This window comes from Plectrocnemia conspersa, unplaced genomic scaffold, assembly GCF_051122295.1.
Source record: "Plectrocnemia conspersa isolate PC_06_02 unplaced genomic scaffold, ASM5112229v1 ptg000001l, whole genome shotgun sequence".
NCBI lineage: Eukaryota > Metazoa > Arthropoda > Insecta > Trichoptera > Polycentropodidae > Plectrocnemia > Plectrocnemia conspersa.
In genome coordinates, this window is record NW_028277165.1 from 16,167,192 (window position 1) to 16,192,864 (window position 25,673).

Below are 25,673 nucleotides of genomic sequence, written 5' to 3' on the forward strand. Positions count from 1 at the left end.
CTCTTAGTGGAGCATTGGTAGTTCAACCATGAAATTTTCAACTGGCCTACTGCAGAAGTGTAAGCAACTCAGCCAAGTGTGGAATCTGATAATAAATGTGATTACGTTCCGTAATATTATATTATAGATATTTTTTATAAAAAAGTTAACAAGAATTTTGTAAGCAGTATAAATACAGGAAACACGATTTTTAAATTAATAAGTTCAAACTTTTTTAGTCCGTTGCTACAATAATTACAAATGGTATTTATTGGTTATGACGCATTGGGCTAATTTAGAATATAAATTAATACCTAAATGATAATAAACATGTTTCTGAGAACTCTTTTTGAAACTTGTCATAGAGATTAAGGGTTGTGTGTATTCAAGTAGCACGCTAGAGGATCAGGTTGTCATTTGTCTCGGAGGGGGGGGGGGGGGGCAGATGGAGACAATACAGAAAAAATCATGTAATTTAAGTAAATACTCGTACTATGAATCTTAATGAAATCGAAACAATAAAAAAAATATTAATAGTAATCCAGAAATTATCGGGTTATCCCTCAAAGAAAATCTAAAAAAATAGTCTGGAATCTATCCAGATAATATTTTTAAAATATATCATTTCAGTTAAATCATATCAGAATACATTTTTATTAGTTCAAATATAATTTATCTTGCAGGTGCTAGTAAAAATATATGATTTCAAATTTTTCATACGTTATAATATATACATTTACATACTTTTCCTACACGAGCTGGAACTTGTAAGATCGTAAACCAAGATCTTTCCGCAAAATATTGTATAAAGTGAATGGATACAGCTCTAATTGCTGTGCACGATTGGGTCCTCCTCAATACTATGCTCCACAGCAGAAACAACTTATTACGTGCGCACTGTACGACGTCTCTGCGGGTGCGTATTATCAATTAGAGTATGCGTGGTGCAAAAATCGATCCATGGTTATTCGAATTACTTGCTCGGATGGACGTTTATATCGACCGTAAAATAGAGGTAGCGCACGGTAAGTTTCGTAAACTGAACCACGATTTTCGAAATAAATTTGCACAATTTGCAAGCGTTGTTCTAGCGTGAGTCTATTTATGATAAAATGGCAAACCAAACTGAGCACAAATCAGCTATCAGCTGTCAAATTAGCTGTCCCTGGAAAAAGTGTTGCCAATTCGAAAAACAAACCTCCCTTTACTAGCAAAAATGTAATTCAACTGATGCTCTAAAATGTCTATTAAACTCAATTTGACAGCTGTGAAACGTTCGTTTGATTCATTCAAACACGATGTTTTAAAACTAATTATAATTTTAGAACTTTGATTAGGTTAAGTCCAAAATACAAACTAAATCAACTCTACCTCTCAGAGAAAAATAAGCGGAGGAAAAAGTACAGACAGACATGCTTCATAGTTTGTCATTTTGATATTACACTATGTTTTAAAAATATAATAGCTATTCTTACGGAATAATGATATTAGAGTATTGGTCAAAGTATATTCAAATCGAATTTTGGTCAATAGGAGAGCGCAAAAATAATTATCACTTCTCAGAAGGCAAAAATCCACGTCAAAAGCAATAAAATCGTGTCGGCGCCGTCGCAGTGGGAACGCTCGGTAACGAGCGTTCCCACTGCGACGGCGACGGCACGATTTTATTGCTTTTGACGTGGGTTTTTGACTTTTGAGAAGGGATAATTGTTTTTTGCGCTCTCTTATTGGTCAAAATTTGGTTCAGATGTGCAATATTCTATTCTCACTTATTGAAATATGACGAATCTTAATGAAATGGAAATATTTAAAAAAAAACGACCAACGACTGACCAAATTTTGCATCTCCTCCATAGAAAAAGCTGATATGACGTCCCTGTGGAGGATTATAGAGATGTATCTACTATTCTCTGAATGCGGCGACGACGATGATACAATTTACATGGTTGTCCCTCACAACTGTTTTATTTATCGATTGCCAAGAAACAAGTGATTTTATTTTTATTTCATATTGATACGTTTGAACATTATATTATTTTAACTTTAATTAATAATAATAATATATTATTTTAACTTTAATTAATAATAATCATAAGTATTACCATTAAATAAAAATTAAATAAATAAACATAAAATTATTTAGCTCAACTTCTTACACACAGTATATAAAAAAAGCAAGAGAAAAATCTTATATTGCCATTTACGTAATTTGGATTAACGCTCGAGCACTATATCCGCAAATTTGGGTCTCAGATTTAACTCGAATTACTAGGTTAATTCCGTGAAAACTTTTTGTGCGGAAAAAGCGGATTAATTGAAATTATCAACGTTCCATTTCGACATAAAAAAACGACTGATTATACTAACCTACATTTTTATTTAAAAAACGAAGATTTAACCCATCGTCGAATTTAAATAAGACGACCTTAGAAAGTTTGCGCTATAAGATTACGTATCGCTAATTACCTTAACGAAACTCATAAAATTAATATATTAACAGAAAATACTATACTTTAAGTCAATTATTTCAGTTAACGTTTAACCTGAAAAACTCAAGTTGATGCGATATAATATTAATTATCCAATTTTTTCTTTGAAATAAACCAAAAAATATGTCAATTTTTTTTACAGTAAGAGTATCATTAGTTTGATCTTAATTGTTCTTCCATTTGTTTGACATGTGTGTTTTTTCATATATTTTTTCTTACTGCATCGCAAACGAGAATTATCCAAGTGTTATGAAATGAGTTCAGTCGACTTTCTATCAACATTTTGTCACGGCATTCTCGCTCTGATGAAAACGATGAGACTCTAATGAAGCGAAAAGTGTAAAGCTTCGAAGGGCACGACGTGACAATAATTCGATTACGATGTAAAACCTTTATATTTAGATCTATATTTCCGTGTTACACAATACGCCTTTATTGTATTTTATAATCAGGATAAAACGCTGAATAATATCCGCGATTAAATAACGATCATGACACTATAATATGTTACTTAATAATTAATAGATACAAACTTTCCATCCGTTTAAATCAATGTATTATTTATTTTTCATTAAAAAACACAGTATATGTGTCATGGCAACGTTTAAACGTGAATCTTCAATACACTAGATTTGTATTATGAACATAAAAAAAGTAACTGAAAAAATCGTCACGTTTTGTAGAAAACGTGACAATCGTTTGTGTTGTTTATCTCACATAATCGTACAAAGGATATTTTTGTAAATCTTTTACTTTATGCGCTTTCAAACTACATTTCCTAAAATTTTTATCTTTAGAATATTTTTCATTAAATATCAAATAAGACATATTATTATAAACATATAGACTAATTTTAATTTAAGGACTTTTTCCTAAAAATCAATTTTAGACTTATATTTAATTAAAATTTTAAAAAGTGGTTATAGTGATCAATGAAAGCAAAACATATTGCTCTTTTATATTTTTTATATATATGTACTAAACAGTACTCTATATTTTGTTGTTTATTAACATGCAGATTAAATTTTTTTAATCATGCTTAAAAAATAGAATATATATTTATAAAATACAAATAAAAAAATTCTTTCAGAAAAAAGCTAAATCTAAAGGTTCAGTTTTTTTCTGAAAAAATATAGACACACATTCGTGCTATAAAACCAAAGTATATTTTTATATAAATATATACAAATGATGTTGTTGTTGTATTTTACAATTAGCTATTCAAATTAACTATATTGAATAATCAGTGCCTAAATTTAATTATTAAAACATTACGCGAATCGTTAACGTTTACCATCTGATATTTTTTTTATATTGTTACATACGTTTGTACTTAATTATATACATACATACATACGTAATGATGCTAATAAGTTTGTTCAAGTGTAATAAATACACTGCACTTAATTCGTTTAGTTTGTATATAGAACACTTAATTTTATGAGATATTAATCACTAGCGAAAGTTTTATATTAATATAATGTATATACTTATATAATTTCATAAAGTTTATATATAATATATACTATGTTATTGATTTTTTAAATATTATATTAATATTCTTAAAGAAGCAAATTAAAATAATAATGTTTGTTAAAATTAATACCAAATCGTGAGTATCTTTATCGCCTTGAAGGTCATCTCATCTGTATCATTTTGTTGCATCATCCAGAATGGAAAGATAAAATGAATTTGCATTTGAGCAATATGGCATAGCAAATTATACAGTAACATCATATTAGTAACAGTATTGAATATCGCATACCACAAATACCATTACTTGCATTGTGCGCTACACTGTGCCCTATTGTTTTTGTCTTGCACAATGTAAAACTAAAGATACATACATGTAAGCTGTAAATATACAGTCGAACTCGGTTATAAAAACATATTTTAATAACATTGCATGTAAAATATCGGATATATTATAAATTGTAATTATTTCAATGCATGTTTTACTAATAGAATCAGTGATATTTTACACGCTAATGAATCTTAGACCATTTTAATCTGATTTATATTGTAACCGTTTGCATCATAAGATTCCCTATCGAGCTCGACGGTTTACCGTTACATTCTAGTTAGAATCCACTACTATTTGCCTCTCATCCATACACCGTGGGGGTGTTTTCCCTGCGCTTCTAAAGAAATATTTACCATTTTATTTTTATTATATAATAATGCTGTTTTCTTATAATAAATATAAATATTTTATTGCGTTTGGAAACAAAAGATCAGATACATAAGTAGTAAAATTATGGAATGAAGTTAGTGGTATTGTAGGCTAATCAAATTTATTCATTTAACAATCCAGAACTGACGCCGATCCCCTAGAAATAAAAGTGGGAGTGGTGTCGCATGCAACGAAGAAAGAGATAAAGCATGCTCTTTCGTGTAACGGTACTTCGTCCAGGTGACATTGGAATCTTATGAAGCTAACCACTTATGCACCAAGCTTATTCAATTACAGTATATTGACTTACAGCCTATCTAATATATGAATTCCTTGAACATAGTATGATTGTCAACAACACTCTTTAGTAGTTTGAAGACATGCTTAGCGACTTACAAATTCCTGCAAGATTCTGAGATCTTAAGTGGAAGTTTCTATAGACATAACGCTCTCACTGAAACGTGAATGAGATCAGGAAAATGGCATAATATGACATTTTCCGACACTGAAAGTCAGACGACTCACTGGAGCTTCTCTCTCAATGAGAATCTGTAGAGAGATAGAGTCCGTAATAAATCGAATGTATATAAGGAAATTTAAATCATTTACAAAATTGAATTTTATAAAGTCGAATAGCCGAAAAGTTTGAAAGGTCTAGACTAGTAAACAAGAGGTAACGGGCTCGTGCCACAGCAGCAGACTCGAATTCTTGTATATAAAAATGCGCTCTTAATAAAAACCGCCCCCAGCTGCAGAGTGATATTTATTGATTATTAATTACCTATAATGCACATAATAATTTTTAATTAATTATACAAAAATAAAAGTCTGGTGGCTTATAATTCATTATTTCTTATTCTAGTTGGTACAGATTTATTCTGTTGTAACGCATTGGGCTTACAACAGAAGATTAAATATAAATGAAATGAATAACCCATTTTAGACTCTCGAGTAACTCTTGAAGGGTATGTTCGAATAGCTCGAATAATGTTCCTACCGTGATCGTTGGAATATTTTTATGGTAATATGGCATAATCCGACATTAAAGATAGACGGTTGATGTTAGTATATCGTTTATATCATACTACTCTTCGCGTGGCATGCGATTGTCGTCATTTTTTATAAATTTCAGAATATTTATATTGAATTGTATTGCATCTATTTTTTAGCAACCTGCTCGTTTAAATGTCAACGCTTTTGAGGAAAGCTATTTGTACTCCAATCATAGATGTGTCAGCAATAGTACTTGCCAATTTAATAAATAATCCATGGATAGCTTTAGAATTATATTAAAATGTTCATGGAACATTAATTTATTTTACACAGAACACCAGTGTTCCACGGAACATAGTTTGGGAAACGCTGCCATAGAAAATCTAAATCACTTTGTAGAGAGAAAGAAAAAGCTAAAATTGATAACTGCCATATTAGTGTCATGATGATATACAATAAATAAATATGGGATTTAGGTTGGACCCTTGAAGAACTCCCAATGGGGTAAAATATTTTTTTGATGGTTTTTACGAACGGTCTTTGATTGCTCAAAAAATGAGAAACCAAAATTCGACGATTTTTTACTAATGAATCGTGACAAACCTTGTCGAAGGCTATTTCAAAATCAGTACATACGATGTTCACTTGTATCCCCGCATCAAGAGATTCGTCACAGATTAGGTTAAAGACAGGAGGTTAGTGACCGTGGAACGGTCGGAACCAGAATTATACTGTTGGTTCAATAAAGTGACTGAAGACATAATAAATCAATTAATCAATCTTTGTAGCAAAACAAGTGTAATGCTGTGTATTCGCAGTGGAATATATATGTATATCAGTTACCACACGTCACACGTATCCGTAAAAATACGAAATATTATATAATATATATCATATAAATTATATATGATACCATAAATGTATATTAAAAAAAATACTTCACAATTTTTTATAGTAATTTAAAAAATGTACTTCAAAAATTCATAATAAATGCAATAATCAGTCCAAAGCTAAGCTGTAAAACTATTATTTATACAAATATATAATTAATAATAATAATGCAATCAATAATATTTAAGAGTAGTAGTGTTATTTTATTAATTTATTTAGATAATATAATTAATTTTTAAGCTAAATAAATTTTAATTAAACATGCATATAAAAAATACATAATATAAACATAAACAGAAAATAAAAATAAAATACTAAATATGAGGTGCTTTTTTTATTACATTTAGGAAACCCCCTACATTTTTATTTTTGTGAATTGTCCTAGAAATATGAATATACAAAATCACACCATCGTACATTATTCCCCTGGCCGTACTCGTTTTTTATACCTAACTATATTTAAATTGTATCGATTTCTAGTATTAAATCTATTTACATATTTATTTATTATTAAGTAATTATACTACTAGTATTTACCAAGTTTCTTTAATTATTTGCATATCTAATTCATTACTACTGATTTATTTGTTGCCTATTTTTTACTAATAAAATTGTCGAAAAGGTAAATGACATTCATGACATATAGTGTGATTGTTTCCCCCTGTCTTCATACCCTTAAAATATTAAAATTATATGTTTTTAAATTTATAGTTACTCATAGGTACATTTATGCACTGAATTCGTTACACATAACGTATCCGTACCAAGTCGTGTCTATGAATAATTAAATAAGAATTAAAGCAAGCTTTTCATCGGCTCCTTACTATTGTAAATGATGCGTTTCATTTTTTCTTTACATACCTATTAGTATATACAAGGTATTAACTAACACCTTGTATATACTAATCCTCCCCGAAAGACCTCGACCGTGTTCTGATTTCGTTTTCAAACAATGAAAAGTGAATCGTACGGTATATCGCGTTTCATGAATTTATATTGTGGTAAGAAATCGCTTTCGGTGAAAGCGAACGATTTGTATAAATGACACAAAAAAGTATACATTATTATTCACATTACACGAAACCATCGAAAGTATTGAAAGATCGAGCGTGACAAATATCTAATTTGATTATTAGTTAATGTTAAACTATTATAGTTATACGTGCAATTGCAAACAATAACAATATTATGAAAATATAACAATTCTGAACGCCTAGACCGTGAAACGATCTTAAAGAATGTCTCATACAATGCATACGAGTCTTCTCTATTCATTAACGTATGTATAGTGCAGTTCAAGGCTTTAGCCGTTGAAATTTCAGTATTTTTTAGTGTTACAAAGAATATTTTTCAAATATAAGATCATAGAGATAGTAATGTAATTTAGTTGAGATTCTCTAGTTTTATTGTAATAGTTATTTTTGCATTTTTTGCTTATTATGCGCGTGACGAAATAAAACAGTTAGGGCTTAATAAATTAAGACAAGGCTCGATAGCAAATTATTATGCAAGTAATTAATGATTAATTAAAATAATTATTATTGACTATTATTTTTTTAATTAAATCATATTTTACCGGCATTTAATTGATTTTTTGCAGTAATTGGACAAGTAAATTAATATCGGTAAAAACTGAGAAAAAAATTAAGAAAATAATGGAACATTTTAATATAACTACGAATAATTGAGAATCCTAATTCAGAGGCTACTGCGTTCTATTTTGTTTATTACAGACGTGACGAAGTACAACCTTTAAGGATTATGCATTGAAAGAGGCGTAAATAGTGCAATATTTAGTCGTCATCATGAGTACAATAATTCTCTATTTTATTCTATAGTCTATTTATTTTCAAGAGTCAGTGCGCAAGAACATTGTTTAACGCGTAATCAAAATGTGCTCTTAAATTTCTGCCTTGTGATTGGTCGTTCTCAATGAAACGATTGATCTTACGGCGAACGACCAATCACAGGGCAGAAATTTAAAAGCATGTTATGATTACGCGTTAAACAATGTTCTTGCGCACTGACTCTTGAAAATAAATAGACTATAGTTAATGTGTTAGGTTAAGATCTAATTTATGTTGATGTTAATTACAAATCAACATAAATGTTTATACGTGTTTACTTCTTTATTTAAATAAAAGAAGGTATTTAATGTACATATATACTAGTAATATAAATACGTGACTGATGACTGAGGAATCTGGGTTTAAATCCCATATAGACTTTAGTGCTTTTTTTAATTCTACCGTATCTAATAAAATTAGTGATTATTTTATAATTATAATTTCGATTGATTATCAAAGATGAGCTATATCTATATTTTTCTGATATTGCGGATAAAAATCGTAATGAATAATTTAATCAAAATCGAGCAGTTGTGCATAGATATATAATATAAAATACATGTCAATAAAAAATAAAACACAGTCTGATCTCTCACTACTTTATTAGTAGTTGTCGATTGGATTAATCCCTTTGTAATGCATTAGGCTTATGGCTGTCATATTGAAACGAAAGATTTACAATAATGTCTTAAATAAAAGGTGCATGCAGTTCATGATTGAAATATCAAATAAAATGGCACTTTTTAAGGTTAACAATTTGATTAATAAAATTAATATTTTGTACAAAAGTTTTATTTAAATGCGACATTGTTGAATGAAAGATATCAAAACAATGCGTCACGGACAAAGCTGAAAATTTAAGTTTAATGAAATGATGTTTATATTTGATACATACATATTTCAAATGCATTTTGTAACAAGAAATTGGTTGTTTCAGATTTAGGATTGCTCTAGCATCACTTAATAAAGTCGTACCCATTGAAAAATCAATGGAAATTCAACTTAAGTAATAAACCATAAAAATCTGAAAATCAATAAATTACATACAAAATATTTGAGTAGCAATAGAAACGTCAATTAAATTAAGAGTAAATTAGATGTTTATTACCCAAGCAAAATATAGTTTATTATTAAATTTAAATGTATCTATTTTATTTTAAATATTGATAAAGTGCTCGCAAATATTGTTGTATTTTATAAAATTAGATAGTTTGTTATCTATATATTCTTACAGTTTAATAATAAATTTATGATTTTGATTATCTTTAGAGAATTCTACACGGAACTAATTGTTTCTAATATTAATTTATTACATATCAATGCTTCCACGTGTAGTATTCAAATTAATTATGATTCAACGCGTAAATATTCATAGATAAAATAAATTGAAACTGCGTAGAAATGTATAACGAATTACGCATATGTTATAATAAAAAATATATGCATACGATTTAATGCGAAAAAGTAAAAGTTTTTGCATGTCGTTTAAATTTACATCGGTTTGTTATGCGAATTTCAGTGACGCTTTCTTTGGCGTGGTATAATTTTGAAGAAAAAAATATATTATTCTGATATATTTATGAATGTTTATGTAATTATTACATTTTTTATAACACTAGAAAAATAAATATGTAATCTGTTAAAGTCACTCAAAGAAAGAAATGACGCACTAATGAGCATAACGACCGAAAAAATGTTTTTAAAAAATAGGCAATGTTAAAAAATGTTCCTCCGCTATCTATAGTTCCATGAACTTCGTTATTTAAATACTATTCATAGAACAACTTAACAGACGTGCTCAGGATAAATATTGAGTTGCAACTAATTTATTTTACGTCTCACTGATCACTTTTTTTATACGGGATGTGTATTTAAAGAGTATCAATATAAACATCTCTTAAGAGTATTTGAATGTCTATGTACACATACAAATTTATCCATTGCTTATCCTGTTACAATGTAACAAATTTTAAATATATTTGAAGTAGATATATTTTTTTAATAAAATAAGTAAATATATTTTAAATACATAGTATATGTATCGCTCTAGAAAAATAGTCCTATATACAATAATCTGTTCTAAATAATACACTACACAGTAATTATCTCAATTATAAATTTTAATAAATAAGTATATTTCTTAGCAAATTGTTATAAAAAATTAAATATTTTTAGACTCACATTTACTGGAAATTTACCATAAAATAATAGATTATGTCTTAACTTTTTTACTCAGCTTAAAATTAATTTAATATGTTATTACAATCAATCACAAAAATTCAATTAAATACAATTTTGTAGAAAAAAATATACTAGTAGAATAAATCGTTTTAACAGCGATATATGTACATATTTTCATACAAAGTTATATTTCATTAAAAACATAAAATCGAAGTAGCATAACTTCATAAGTAGGACATTGTGTTTTATTAAGAGGTGAGATTTTTCTATTGTTAAAAAATCATTTTCGGAACATCTGAATAAATCTCTGTCAAAAGTCATAAGGTCAAAATATCGCTATTTATTCAAGAGTTTTTTGTATTTAGTAATAAATAACTGCAAGGAAAGAGAGTGAATATCATCGAAAGAGAAAGTGTGCCGCTGTATAAACAATTGAGAATAAATGTGCTGCAGAAGCTCAGCGAATGTTAATAACAATTCAACAGATACACTAGCGGTTAAAAATTGATAAAGGTCACTTAGATTGCCGAAGAAAAAAAATGTAGTTACTCATTAATTGTGTAAAATACGTTAATTACAAGTGATTTTCTCAAGAATATCAAGGAATGAGAATATATATTTATAATCACGAATGTTGTATTGTTTAAGTATTTTCACTTACCTTATAAAGCATAGTTTTGCTGCAACTTCTATAATAAATTTAATAATTGAATATTATTACGATTAACATTTATAAATACACATAAATATCACACATTTTTTCAATTCTTCGATAACACACGTCAGTTAAGACATAGACAAATATTTACTTTCGATATCTTATGTATCATATAGCAATAAAAAATATTAACGAATCACTTATGACATGTCTGAAGATAGTTTAAATGTTAAGGAAATAAGTTATTAAAAAATAATGTAATTTTTTGCACGAATTGCATTGAGGTAGATCGGTGATGTAGAACCGATTAAGATATCGATATGTTATGTTGAAAATTATTATTAAATTAGGTTAATAAATATACGGTAGGTATATCGAGAATTATTAATGGTATTGAATATTTTATGTCATCGAATTAAAAAAATATTATGTAATTAATATGAAATACTAACATATAATATCACTTCACTTGTATCGAAAGATCGAATCAAATTAATTAAGTTAACTATAGTGTAAGTTTTTGCGAGTCGGTAGTAAGATGCTTTTGAATCGGAAAAGTTTCCCGGGTTTTATAGCATGGTTTCAAAACTGTGGTGCGCACTGCGCGGCGCCCACCAGTCAACTGAGTCTTGTCAGTGCTGTCAATGCTTTTGGCTATTCCCCGCTTCGTCGTCTTCGTCACACTTTCAGTGTTTCTTTGAGATTTCGCAAATCTTCGACTTCCTCTACAGTGTCTTCTCGGATCACTATGCTTTTCCTTTGCTAAATAACGGTAGTTTTTTTGTCAATTATAATTTTCTTTTTTTGCAAAACTTATGGAGAAATCGCCAAAATGACAAATCTGTAACGAAAAATATTGCCAATATGGTTGCAGTATTTTAATTTTAACATTTCCGGCAATATAAATAGTTATTTTTTATGTTAAATATTTGGAAATATGTTATTTACTAGTTAATGAGCTATGTTTAGAGTTCATAAATATACATTTACGACCTACAATTTAACTCACTGAATTAATACACATAAGATTAGAAAAAATTAGGAAAACCAATTATGATGTAATCGATCAGAACACACAAAATATAACATTTCAGTATCATGAAATATTCCTTACCAACAGAATGGATACAAATAAAATTCCTAAGATATTTATATTTGAAGGAATTTGAACATTTTGATTTTTAATATCTATGTACCGTATGTTTCCGAAGAATTACAAATTTTAAATATATATAAATTAACCTTTAACTTGAGCAATTTAATTATTGAATTTCCAGAGATTATTTATTCATATTCCATAAATAGAATTGCAGACCTTTTAATCTAACATTGTTACAAATAATTTTGTTTATTAAATATATATATCCTATAGTTATGTTATAAGATAGTATTTTTACGTGCAAGGTAAAGTACGCTCGGGATAAGGATTCCGGTTTGTTATTGTGTGCGTGAGCTGTGTCGCTCAAAACAATTTCGCTCAGAATATTTAATTTTTTATTTTAAAAGAAAATATATGTTTATTTAACATACATACATCTGAGCTAAGTTGGAAATTTCAACGGACAATTAAAAATATATTATATAATCGAAGAAACCAGATATTGATGTCATTAATTAAATATTTGCAAAATTCAAAATCTTTCACTAATCAAAAAAATAATGAAGTCCTTAGTTATTCTTCAAAAGAAAAAAGATATAAAACGAGGAAAGAAATTATTCGCAGATTGTTTAATGGCTCGACGATTCTATTAAATCATTAGAATCCATTGAATAAATTATCATTGCCGCAACGATAAGAATAATATTTTTTTTAAGCCTACAGAGAATAGTGTAAAAAAAACCAACAACGTACGAATTAATGGAAAAATAATTAAAATATTTTTATGCACGGGTAAGAGGACGAATAACTTACAGTGTATATTTGAAGCCTTGTTATCAATTAACCCATATATGCCCAAGAAATGTTGTTCTCTTAAAATTTCATTCATAAATATTGTAAAAAACAGTGGCACGAGTTTAGTGACCTACTCATGGGACAGTGGGCATATCTGGGTTTTAAACCAATATCAACACAAAATTATTTAAAATAAATCACTAGAGAAAATCGAACTTCTGTGCCACACTGCACTTTAATGACGAATACCAGCGTTGACGAATCAGTGACTGTCCTTAAAAGATAAAGCGAGACAACGAAGTACACGGTACATCGCTTCTCCCTCTCATATATATGTACACGCACACAATAACAAACCGGCATCCTTATCCCGAACGTACTTTAAAAAATAAATAAATACTAATTATGAACAGGAACGATATAAATTAAAATACGAACCCATAATCTTACGTTGATTTTAAAAATAATACTTTGAATTAAGAAGTTCTTCAATAAGTTAAACTAATTGCAACAAATTGAATTGCCAGTAACTTTTAAATGAATATTGAATACTAACTGTCGACACCTCACTGTCGTGAGGTAGCGAAGTTAGCGAGTATGCGAATACCGGACCCAAAACTTTTTGGGTTTTAAATATTATTTATAACATCCAAGAAACTACACATATGTATATTGCGAGTCGTTACTCGGAAGGGAACGATCTAGGTGCTTTTTTTTGCTGCAATAATGGATTTAATTTATTTTGCTGTAACCAAGCTTCTTCGGCTAAATAACCGACTGCATCACAATCATTGTCACGCGATCGTCGTAAAAGATAATATCCCCAAATATCAATAGAAAAAAATACGTTTTATTAGCATTTATACGGTTTGATCGACATTAACCTCAATCTTCATACATACTAAGTATATATTACATGTTCACGTTTAAAACGTACCTAGTCCAGTAAAATCTAACGTATATGTGGAAGCAATGATAATGTTTATGTATTATAAAAGGAAAAACTCACTTTTCGGCCTCGGAGCCCGTCGCCAGGAATTCAAAATTTGAAGATTTCATTACGAAGATTGTTTTATGATTGTTTATCTAATTTAATCAATGTATTCTTCTAATCCTCAACACATTATGTATATATTTAATTTACATAGTTATAACACACCTAGTTAATTTGCAATCCGATTATTTATATTCAGTCAAATTGAACAACGCACATGATGAATTAATGAAAATTATTGTCACGTAGCAAAATTTTATTTATAAATAACAATTATTTACAACTGTTGTCACGTTACTGTCGGCCATCTTATTTTATATTTGAATGCTTATTTTTCATTGGTCGAAACAACAGAACGCATTACCGGCAGCATGAAAATCAATCGGAGCAAATTTAATTTTATTTTTATTATTATAATTAAATATATTTTCTTTGCTTACGTATATTATTCACCGTTCATACAAAATATTTTAATTAGGCATTAAAAATATCTACTCATAATATTTACCTGATAATTAGTCGTGTTCTCTTTGCTACTCAGTGTTGCCATATAGTGAATTTCCAGTCCAGGTCAAAAGCAATAAAATCGTGCCATCGCGGTGAAAACGCTCGATTATCAAGCTTTTTATATTAAGACTTTATATAACAATATTACGAGTGAGCATCGAATAAAGCACATTTAAACCGAATTTTAACCAATAGGAAAGCGCAAAAAACAATTATCTGTTACTGATAAGGTTAAATAATTCGAAAAAAGCTATCAAGACCGCTCAAGAAACTGAAGTTTCTTAATTTCCGAAGAAGAAGCTCATGACAATCTTTGTCCAATGCTTTTTGAAAATCGGTATAGACACGTCAACCTGGATCTTAGAATCGATGGATTTTGTCACCGCCTTCAAAAGGCGTAAGAGTTTAGAGTCCGTGGAACGACGTGGACGAAACACGCGTTGGTTTTTAACAAGCACTAGATATATCTATGAAGAATTATTTAAAACAATTAAGCAGGTGCCAAAAGAACGATACATGATTTTTGTGAATTCAGATATGTTGATTAATAATGTTATATTTAATTCTGAAAAGGTCAAAGTGCAGACAATAGAAATATCAATAACCAATTTAACATAACATAATTTTATTATTTTATAATAATATTCCTTAAAGTCAAAGAGGAACATATTATAAAGTAAATTTTAAAATAAATCCATGTATAGTATTTAAAAATGTAAAAAGGTAAACTCAACGCGCAACGCCTAATCTCCCACTACTCAACAACAGAGTTCACGATATTCAGTTATTTATTTCAATAAAATAAAATATATATTAGTAAGTACTTGATTAATGATTTTTTTTAATAGATTACTCTGTATATAAATAAATCTTTACGATAAGTACTAATATATACATATATTGCTACCTTATTCGTCTTATACTCGAAGTTGAATGACTTTTATGAATGAGAGTTGTTGATTTTTATTTTCCCCTAACCCTTAATTGATTAATACATACTCCAAATGGTATTACTGAATCTTATTCAGAATCATTACGATGCATTTCATTTATACTTTTATTAATAAAGGAAAATAAAACGCACTCATATGCAAATGAGTTACGTTTAGTAGTATTCAATCTGTATATAACATTAATTTAAAAAGTGAATTAAAATTTATTTATTTAAAAAACAACTAAAGTACCAATGTCTTTAAAAAGAAGTCAGTTGAATTTCTAGTAAATGGCTATGATTGAAAAATCTGTAAAATAATTGCACTGAATTGAGAGATTCAAGTGTAATTTTGGAATTAACCAGTGTATTGTCATAGTTAAAATGATGTTATTTTAACATTAAATTAACATTCCCTTGCAAAATAACTCTAAATTGATGTCATAAATAATAAGAAATCAAGTGTCTTTGAATTTCTTGAAATTACATTTATGTTAGTTAGCATGTACATATATTAAAATTTTCAATTATGTTAATCTAAAAATTGAAGGTCTTCTTTAAGTAACATTAAGATTAGAATTAGACTTTTTAATTAAATAATCAATTGACACGTATCTAATTGCTGAGTAGTATAGTAAATTAATTGGAAGAGAAACTACACTGACGACTATCTAATGTATTTAGTTGCTTCTAATTTAACTATTTTATATTCAAGTCGCGTTTAAAGTTCTGTTCCCCTAGTTCCGATCAACAATATTTATTTTTAGATGTGAAAAGTCTTTCTTCAAGAGTCATTGCACCTAGATAGGAAATGCATTTAAAAGATAACACAAATTCGACCTTGATTGCGGTCTTCGTGACGATAAGTATCCTGTCTGAATTGACATGGCGAAACGTCTGCGTCCTCGTTAAAAACTTCATATTTATGCGACATCCGTGAGAATGCACCGCTGGAAAAGCTGTGATAAAATTGTCGACAATGGCAATGCAAAAAATGTTCAGACAAATAATAAAAACAGGCTAATTAACTATTATACATAGAAATAAACTGATAATCGCGATTGTCTGTTAAGATAAATTAGCTATGATGAAAACAACATTATTTGTAATTTACACAAATTAATAACAATATTCTCTAAAGCTCTATAAATAGCAAATAAATAAAAGAAAGTATAATAATTCATACAATTAATCGATAAAGTATGTAATATGGAATTGAGAGATTGATTACTCAAACAAAATCATTATACGTTGCACAAATCATTAAAGTGTTGCCAATCAATTTGCACTAACGTTTCTTAACATTTATACAATTAGTGTTTTTTTATCCGAGTAATATTATATAATTTCCTGCTTAATGCGTTAAAATTTAAATTATAAGAAATAATAAAAATAATCGTATATCTGAATTAATAAAAAATAAATCTAATAACGAAATAATATTTGTATTATTTCCACAGCTTATAAAATGTATATAAAAATAGTAATTATATAACAAGAAATTGATTTTAATATTCCTTTAAATTGTAAAATGTGAATTGTGTAATACATGAAGTCTCTTTGAGATCCATATTTTTTTTACAATACTTGCAAGAAAACAGTTACAGATCTTATAGTTTTTACAAATGATGAATGTAACATTAGCATGTTTTACTAGGCAGTGATACATAATGACGTCATTATATTACAGTCTGAAGACTAGTGAAATATAACAATGTAATATAAAAAAATGCAGCAGATGCCATTGCGTAACTCACCTGCAGACTGACTTCATTTTCTAGCAGACCCTATATTTTTATATTACATCAATTTTGTGCTTTATTTAAATTTAATGTTTTCTTTTTTAGCAATAAAAACATAATTCGTTGAAGTTGGCACCTAGTAAGGTGCCAACTTCAACGAATATAAATTATTGAACTATTAGAAGAATAAGAAAAAACAGATCTTACAAGTTTTATTGTCTGGAGTGTATTAATTGCTCATGACGACTTGAAATTTGTTAATGATTGTGTCACACTTTTAGATTCAACCTTATGTTGTAACAAAAATTCATGTTAAGAAATAAAAAATCTTCAATCATTAAATATAAGTAGAGTAGAGTAAAAAGTTTTTTCTACTAGATTTTTTCATAGCGAAGTCATCCAAGAAGTCAACATTTTTTTGTCAAAATTTGCCAGTTCCATTGCACAAAATGCTTAGTGAAGACAACCTTTTTAAATCATTTTTAATTATTAAAAGTATTGAAAAAAATATTTTTTCTAACATTAAATAAAGAATAAGTCGCAAGATTGCTTACCTCATTATGAAAAACCATCTGATTTTTCTTTGTATATAATTTTATTAAGGTCTGTATGAGACAAAACATGCTTTCTGTGGACCTATGGCTTTGTCTTACTATATATAAGTGCAAAATTTCAACAGTAAGTTGCAGGTCAAAACGCTAAATCAGCCATTCATTTCTCTGAGTGATATTTTTGCTCAAGAAAAGTTTAAAATGTATCATTTGGTAAACTATTTTCTGATGCAAGATATTTGATAATTAAAATCAACTGTTTAGTATGTGAAATGCCAAGGTGAACAGAAGCCTTTTTTCAGCTACAATTTGGTCCTAACATAACTAAAAATAAAAATTTATGGTTTCGCATAATTACATTTTTATAAAAAAAATACTGTTTTTTTTCTATTTCATAGTAATATTTTACTGTAACATCTAAGAGGAGGGGTTGCTTTTAATTTAATTTTTTTTCAAATAAATTAAAATTGAAATTGTGTTATTATTATTTTAAATATAAATAATTAACATTTTTTATATATTTTTCTAAATTTATTAATATTATTATTTGACAGCAGTAATCGAATCACTAAATTAATATATACAAGTATTTTAATTTATTAAGTGCTTTAAAATATTAAATTTGTTTCATTTCAATATTTTTTGCATGTGGCAACAAATGGCAAATGTCACTTTTGAATGGCGGTTAAGGTTAAGGTGACCGGTTTGTTTTGACAATTACACAGACTGTGTTTGTACTTTTTTATATTTACACGCATTGGTGTATTATAAAACAGTTTGATAAAAATTGTCTTCGATCCAATTATTATAAACACAAAAATGTCTGCCAGTGGAATGCGTCAGATTGAAGAAAGGCATGTTGCTTCCAAAATTGAGCTTATGATCTGGTGCAATCGGATGGATCTCTTGGCATTGAGTAATGCGAGAGGTAATATTCGTATTTATTCATTAATTTATTATACATATATGCTTAATTATGTTTTATTATATTTTAAAGGCGAAGTGAATTTGCATCGACTAAACTGGCAGCGCGTCTGGTGTCTTTCTCCTCCCTCTGAGACGAGCAAAGTGAGAGGTATGATTTGGAGACCCGACGGAAAGGTTTTAGCCGTCGGGTATAGCTGTGGAACTATCTATTTAGTGGACGTCGAAAATAAAGAAATATTACACCTCATAAAGAGCGGTAGCTTAAATCCTGAAGATAAGAATTACAGTGGCGGCGTCTCTTGTATATCGTGGGGCTTAAAATCAGATAATAAAGACTCTATAGTTGCTTATACTAGTTATGTAAGTATAATATTGTATAACTACTTTATTATTACAATGTTCAATATTGATATTATATATTACAGGATGAGCCTAGTATATTCTTACCGAGCCCACCGTCGATCAGTTCCTATAAAAAAAGTGAAGAGCTCGGTACCGAGATGAGACACGTTGAAGACCAATCTCAATTGAATATCCTGATGATAGGATACGAAAACGGAGAGTTGCATTTGAGCGTTTTTGGCCTCTTTCCTTGTGGACTCATAAATTTGAAGAAAATCTTAAACACTAATGAAAACATTAAAATAATTGACGCTCAACTATCGGACGATTTTACTTCTGTGCAAGTGTTCATTGAAAGTAGTTCGGATGGGCGTTTAAAGCTTGTGTTATTGAACACCGAAGTATTAGCTGCATATTCCGACGAATTACACTCGTTGGCTTCAAATCACGGGAAAATGGTCGGCTTATTATTATACACAGACCAAACTATGGTGTCTATAATTGAAGCGTGGGAACAGATTCTTTTAGAGATGGATTCAAAGCTCGAGATATATGCGGATCAAGTACCTGAAGGAGGGATATCCGCCGACTTTTTAGATTTGTTGATGCTAGGTAATTGTACTTCATTGCTAATTTATATACATAAACATACATTTTTATATTTTTTAATTCACAGGTGTACCTTCTACAGAATTAGAATTATTTTTATTACGAGACTTGACTGCTAAAGGTCTCAAAAAATTTGGATCCTCTGTGGAATTAAGTTACTCGACTATCCAAAAATTAGTTTTAAAGCAGTTGAACACAGTAGGACATGATATCACCTATCATTTATCTGAATTACGAGGTTTATCTCGTATCATTCACAGATATCAGGTATGTAATATGAACGAAAGAAAGTCTAATTTTTCCCATCTATCGTATATACATATATATAAAATTAGTTACTCTTTAGGACCCAGCATCATCCCATCTTTCGTGATAGACATGTATGATATATGTAAAGTTATCCATTCAAATTACAATTTTGCTTAGTTACACTTTAGGACCCTTAAGCCTTTATATGTTTGGGCACATGAGGCAGGCCATATGAGCACTTCACTTTGTACTCATTTTAATAGCTAATACTAGTGAGTGTTTTGTATGACGTAAAATGCCAACTTGACATGTATTTTTTTTAAATTTTTTTTTTAAAAGCCATGTGTCAATCCTGGCATTTTATACATCTGTATTAAATTAACTTATAAAATTATTTTTTAAATATATATCTTACAATATTTTTTTATTCTTCTATAAGTTATGTAGCAAAACTGGCTTGAAAATAAAAAAATATTCATGTTTTTATAAATAAATGACTAAAAATGCCACATTTTTTATTTATTTTATATGCCGTAACAATATACAATCGATGCATATTCGAAAATACTGGTTGTAATAGATGTACTTATAATTTGTGAAGTTTAAAAGGTTAAGAAATAATAGTTTTCCAAATATATACCTACTCTTTGTGATATAAATGTTCGAGGAAAACCATCTTACTTCACTACCACAGATATCTCACTCCCTTTCTGCTATTACGACTAACTTCAAGTAAAATGTTTTTTTTTAATTCTAGAATTTCTCTAGATCTAGGATAAACCAAATAATAAAAAACACATTTAAGTACTTTGAAGAAGATGACTTATTTGGTATCGTTCTTATTGAATCTTTAGCATCACATTTCAAATGTGTCTCATTAGTCTCTATAGCCCTTGTAGTCCAGTATCCTGAAGCATAAAGCAAAATCTATAAAACTAAAAGCTTAATTAGCAGATATTTGTTTTTCACTACATTTCTACTATTCCAAATCTTTGTCATTCCAATTCCTTCACTCCTAATTATTTACATGTTATAAAATGCTTTGAAATTATTATTTTAATAAATTTTACGAACTTTTTTGAAATATAGGAATATTTAGGATATTCTGTAGTATATATATTATATATATTTATTTTCAAGATTATTTATTACAGTATGTTTTTAGATTTTAGGTCTTGACGAAGAAGTAGTTACTCAAGCCATCTTATCCAGTAGCGCATTTATTAACAAATGTCTAGAACTTCAACAAGTGATTGATCACGCCATGAAGAATTACAAAGCGTTTTTTAGATGGTTGTACACTGTGATAGTTCGTTTGATGGACGAACACGTTCCACCTGAGATCGTCAAAATCACTCAACAAGATCTTACATACATTGCTGAATTTTTATTGAACTTCGATAACGTCGGATCTAATAATTCAGATAAAGATAATCCGACTGAGAAGAAAGGCAGATTCAATTTGGAACGCTTAGGTCAATACTTGACCGATAAAGAATTGACCATTCCTCCAGATGACGATAATCCGTGGACGAAATTTTTAAGCGAGAACTCGTGCATAGCTGAGCATCCTTCGATAATCAAAACTAATAAGAATTTTTCTCTAGTTCAACAACAAAAGCATCTCAAAGATTCTGTTTTTAAAGTTTATAGTTTTTCGGAGAAATCTTTGGCTAATCAGTTCTCGTTTGCGGGTATGATCAATTGTATACCGTGCCAATTCGGAGACGATTTCATGTCGACAAATTTTAGAGTGACGCAAATCAACTCGCCAGAGAATCAAAGCGTATTGACAGCGTTTACGGATCCGATTTCCATAGAGCGAGGATTTTATTTTATTGAAATATCATATAGAGGCAGAACTGTTTCAACTAAATCAGTCTATTATTACTTTCACGCTTGTGGCAATCTCAACGATAGTAAATTGGAAGGTTTGGAAGGAAGCAATCTTAAAGTTTTAGATGTACAGTTTTATTCGAATGATATATTGTCCGTGTTATTGGAGCATCCGAATGATGATAACACCTCTTCTTTTGTACAGTTTCCGGTGCGACTTGCAATAATTAATGCTGTCGAAATTGATGGATTGAATCAAGATTTCTTGAAAGAAACGCCTAGATTTAACGCTTTCAGTATGTTGGAGCAAGGCGGTTGTAAAGTTTTAGATAGGATATCGGGATGGCGTATCGCTGTATCTGGTGGCCGTAAAGTGGCCGTTGTTCTATCGAAAGCGTGTCGAATTGTTCGATTATTTGAAATGGAGGTCGATGGCGAAGACGATGATGATGAAACTCTCGACACAACGCCTCAGTCTCATTCTACAACACAGATGAGCGATGCAAGTCAACATGTATCGATGGCTGAAAGTCCTTTGGTTAACTTGTCCGTTAGAGCTAATGAAACTCAAACTGAAGCAATTGAACTAGATACAACTGATAACTTTTAACTCGTTTCGGAAATGCCTAGTCTATTCGAACACTCGATAGTAACAGATGCATTTATAAACTGAAAGTTCATTCGTCGTTGTATTACTAATAAAAAAACAAATGAGCGCTGTTTCACTTTGGTGCATGTTACAAGTATGGCGGCCATTTCAACTATTTAATGCTGTTTGGGTTACATCCCTGATTCGTACTGTGATCTGTTCATCCCTCTTCAAACTTTATGTAACAATATTGCTAATTTACTGTACAATAGAGTGGTGTATTGAATTTTCATTGACATTTGACAATAGGAAATGTTTCTTGTCGAACTATATTTTCATCTGCTAGCACATATAGGTGCTTTGGATGTTCCATTCGTGACATTGCGATGTAAAAGTAATTAAGTGAATTCTTGTCGCATTGAAGGATGATACTTTTTTCGTAATGGCAAATTTGTGCCATTTGAAGCATAATAGAACTACCAACCTTGAGGGTTAGTTAGTGCTATGAAAAGCCACCCAGCAGGATAGTGTGACTTTATTTTCACCATTATCTAAAGCAGGGGTCGGCAACCTTCTCAGATTCATGGGCCACATTCTGCTGCAAGTAATTAAGGGGATATGGGGTTCTTAACCAGTTGATTACGATCAACTAGTAAATCACAAAATAAAATCTGATCAATTCCATTTGATGATTTATACCATATAAAAATCTGTACTTTCAACCCAGAAAAATTAAAAATGGCAATATAAAAAAACAATAAATAAAAATCGCTGCATAGCTCCGTTATCCATAACTCCATAACTAATTACATTTCTTGCAAAGTTGTGCAATATGTTTTGAACCAAATTTAGATGTAATTTAAAGAACACATTTTATTTTTATATTTGTGTATAATTTATTATTTAAATAATTTGCAATTGGGCCGCAGAAAAAATTTGCAGGCCTGCACGTTGCTGACCCCTGATCTAAAGCAAAATGAACGTGCTGCAACTGGTTTCAAAATGGTTTAAATTACGATTTGATCTTTTTTTTATCAAAGGCGAAATAATGTAAATTAATTATCAAGGCATCAACTTGCATATTATTTGTAAAATAATGCGTTGTCCTAGAAATTCGCAGCTAAACGTTTTGTAAAAATTTAATATTGCGTGTTGATTAAATTTAAAGACAAATAGACAAATTATAGTATAGATCAGGTATATTAAAATTATTTAAAAATTGTATTTTTATTATAAAAATATATTTAATTTAGATATAAATATTTACATATTTAAATAATATTTTATAATATGTTATGTGTACAAATTGTTTTATATCGGTTAGACTAAGTTTCTGTTGGCTACATTAATTGCTATTTGTTCAAAAGCAGCATTGAAATTTGTATCCAATCCTTGATTATCGATTCCAGTGATGTGATCTTTGTTTGGCTTACTAGGTCCTGGCATAGCGTCGTTTATGACCGTCGTCGTCCTATTGTAAATTTCATCACCGCTGCCCTCGTCTTCATCTTCGTCGGCTTGAATGATAAATATTTTATAAATTGTAAATATAAATATAATATGCACAAAATAAAACCATACATACCGAAAGCGGCGAGTCTTGCGTTTATTTTCTTTTCCTTTTTCCTCATACGATAAAATATTACAGCGCAAATGATCAACATGAGCAGTGAAATAACAATAAATATAATCTTAATGATTTCAATCTCGGAATTGTCGTCGCTCATTAAAGCTGCACTTTGCGGTTTAACGACCATTTGTACAGCTCCGATATTAAGACTATCGCTATTCAGATTCTTCGAGATGCATCTATAATAACCGGCTTCTTGTTGACTCACATCCTGTAAATAAAAAATATTTAAATTATTTGAACTAATATGAAATATAAATATTACAAAATGTTACCTTGATGAGAAGCTTTCCAGATAAGACCTCATATTTGTATTTACTTTGATCGTAATTATTTCCAGGACCGATTATTTTATTTTGTCCTAATTGCCAAAACATAAAGTTGTGATTGTCGTCATTGCTGTTGCATTTTAGTACGGCTGTAGCGCCGATCCCAAATTCCGCAACTTGTGTTATTAAACTCGGTTCCGAAATCATATTCACTATGCACAATATCTCACGACACACTGGCCACAGCAATTCATATAAAACGACACTTGCGTCATTCGAACGAGTTGTGAAATAGAAATATAAATATCTCAGAGTATAGCAGTAAAACATCACGCTCGCGAAAGTCTGCCAAGACTTATTAATAGAGTACTATATCTGAGTACGAAACACATTGTCTTAAGAATATATTGTCAATTGGTTTTCCACTAAGGCGAACTATAACCGCTAGTAGGGTCCGTTGTAGCTTTGTATCAGTTTTCTAAAAACGTTGAAGGTGAGCATCGGCAGCAATAGCCAGATGGGAGCCATCACGGCGTATATCGATAGGTTGATTTTAACATTTTCGAGCTTGACACATATTATTATTTGAGCTGCTATCTTCAACCCGATCGCCACTATGTACCATATCTTTCCGTTTATCGTTCTGTCCATTACGTTCTTGCAGCGAGATATAAAATGAAACAGCACGTATATCAACAATATAGTGTCGTATATCCACATAGGTATGAAGACGATGAACCAATTCCAATGAGTCCGCGACTCGAGCCGTAAGCATAGCAGTATCAAAAACACCAACAGTATAAACCACGTAAATATCGCTCTGTGTAATATTGTCATTTTTAAAGCAAAATTGCAATTATTTTGAAATTAAAATTGAAAAAATCCTGAAATACAACAATACACTTTATTATTATAAAATCGATTATATTGTTTAAAATGCAAGATTACAATACAATTCGAGGATACAACCTGTAAACTGAGTTTCAGGTTAAAAAACACTATTTTGACAGATGGAAAATAATATTTCGTTTGTGTCAATTATAGGTCTCAAAAGCATTTTAAATAGGCATGACCGAAAAGTATGTATTTTCAGTATATAATATATATTTTGAAACATTTCATTGTGCGTGCATTTTAAATTAAATTTTAAGGCTAATTGAACGATCAAATTGGATATTCAGGAAATTATAATAATAATTATTAAAAACAAAAATGTTCAGTTATGAAGTATTGCATTACCACCTAAGTAAAAACAAATATTACAAAAAAGTTATGGGAGCCGAATTAAGATTTGTTATGGCCAAAACTGGTTGGCGCTGGAGTAGCATCGCGTGACGGTTTTCTCTCTCTCTACCGGCAAGCCCGCAAGTAATCATCAAATAAATATTACTG

General features: G+C 29.5%; 4 protein-coding genes across 5 annotated transcripts in view; 1 reads left to right on the top strand and 3 right to left on the bottom strand.

Annotated features, from left to right (window-relative positions):
• The window catches only part of LOC148238996 (endothelin-converting enzyme 1-like), a 30,582-nt gene extending 18,747 nt beyond the window's left edge, over positions 1–11,835 (bottom strand). Inside the window, exons 1-2 of one of the 2 annotated variants that reach the window (XM_088193008.1) lie at positions 11,664–11,835; positions 11,215–11,242 (exon numbers count right to left, since the gene is read on the bottom strand). In XM_088193008.1, the coding sequence (XP_088049134.1) occupies positions 11,215–11,226 (12 nt within the window). In that variant the 5' untranslated portion in view covers positions 11,227–11,242; positions 11,664–11,835. Of the gene's footprint in view, positions 1–11,214; positions 11,316–11,663 lie in introns of those variants that run through there. The other variant, XM_088193017.1, reaches the window with a different exon arrangement.
• Positions 11,836–18,483: 6,648 nt separating this feature from the next.
• On the top strand, positions 18,484–23,121 carry APC4 (anaphase-promoting complex subunit 4). Its single transcript, XM_088192949.1, has 5 exons — positions 18,484–18,758; positions 18,828–19,117; positions 19,183–19,711; positions 19,776–19,975; positions 21,123–23,121. Exons 1-5 carry the CDS (start codon positions 18,650–18,652, stop codon positions 22,401–22,403), a joined length of 2,409 nt encoding a protein of 802 aa, XP_088049075.1. The 5' UTR covers positions 18,484–18,649; the 3' UTR covers positions 22,404–23,121.
• Positions 23,122–23,678: 557 nt separating this feature from the next.
• LOC148238998 (uncharacterized) lies at positions 23,679–24,611 on the bottom strand. Its single transcript, XM_088193128.1, has 3 exons — positions 24,288–24,611; positions 23,968–24,223; positions 23,679–23,899 (listed from the first exon to the last, which is right to left on the bottom strand). Exons 1-3 carry the CDS (start codon positions 24,609–24,611, stop codon positions 23,703–23,705), a joined length of 777 nt encoding a protein of 258 aa, XP_088049254.1. The 3' UTR covers positions 23,679–23,702.
• A 114-nt stretch (positions 24,612–24,725) lies between these two features.
• LOC148238999 (transmembrane protein 60) lies at positions 24,726–25,118 on the bottom strand. The gene has a single exon (XM_088193142.1). The coding sequence runs from the start codon at positions 25,116–25,118 to the stop codon at positions 24,726–24,728; it is 393 nt and encodes a 130-aa protein (XP_088049268.1).
• Between the last annotated feature and the right edge of the window lie 555 nt (positions 25,119–25,673).

Excerpts from the sequence above, each read along its gene's own strand:
- APC4 (XM_088192949.1), top strand. The coding sequence starts at position 18,650 with ATGTCTGCCAGTGGAATGCGTCAGATTGAAGAAAGGCATGTTGCTTCC. Across the intron at positions 19,118-19,182 it reads TAGTTGCTTATACTAGTTAT|GATGAGCCTAGTATATTCTT; the intron begins GTAAGTATAATA and ends TATATATTACAG. Across the intron at positions 19,976-21,122 it reads GTATCATTCACAGATATCAG|ATTTTAGGTCTTGACGAAGA; the intron begins GTATGTAATATG and ends GTATGTTTTTAG.
- LOC148238998 (XM_088193128.1), bottom strand. The coding sequence starts at position 24,611 with ATGTTTTACTGCTATACTCTGAGATATTTATATTTCTATTTCACAACT. Across the intron at positions 24,224-24,287 it reads CTGGAAAGCTTCTCATCAAG|GATGTGAGTCAACAAGAAGC; the intron begins GTAACATTTTGT and ends TTTTATTTACAG. Across the intron at positions 23,900-23,967 it reads CGCAAGACTCGCCGCTTTCG|CCGACGAAGATGAAGACGAG; the intron begins GTATGTATGGTT and ends TTATCATTCAAG.
- LOC148238999 (XM_088193142.1), bottom strand. The coding sequence starts at position 25,118 with ATGACAATATTACACAGAGCGATATTTACGTGGTTTATACTGTTGGTG.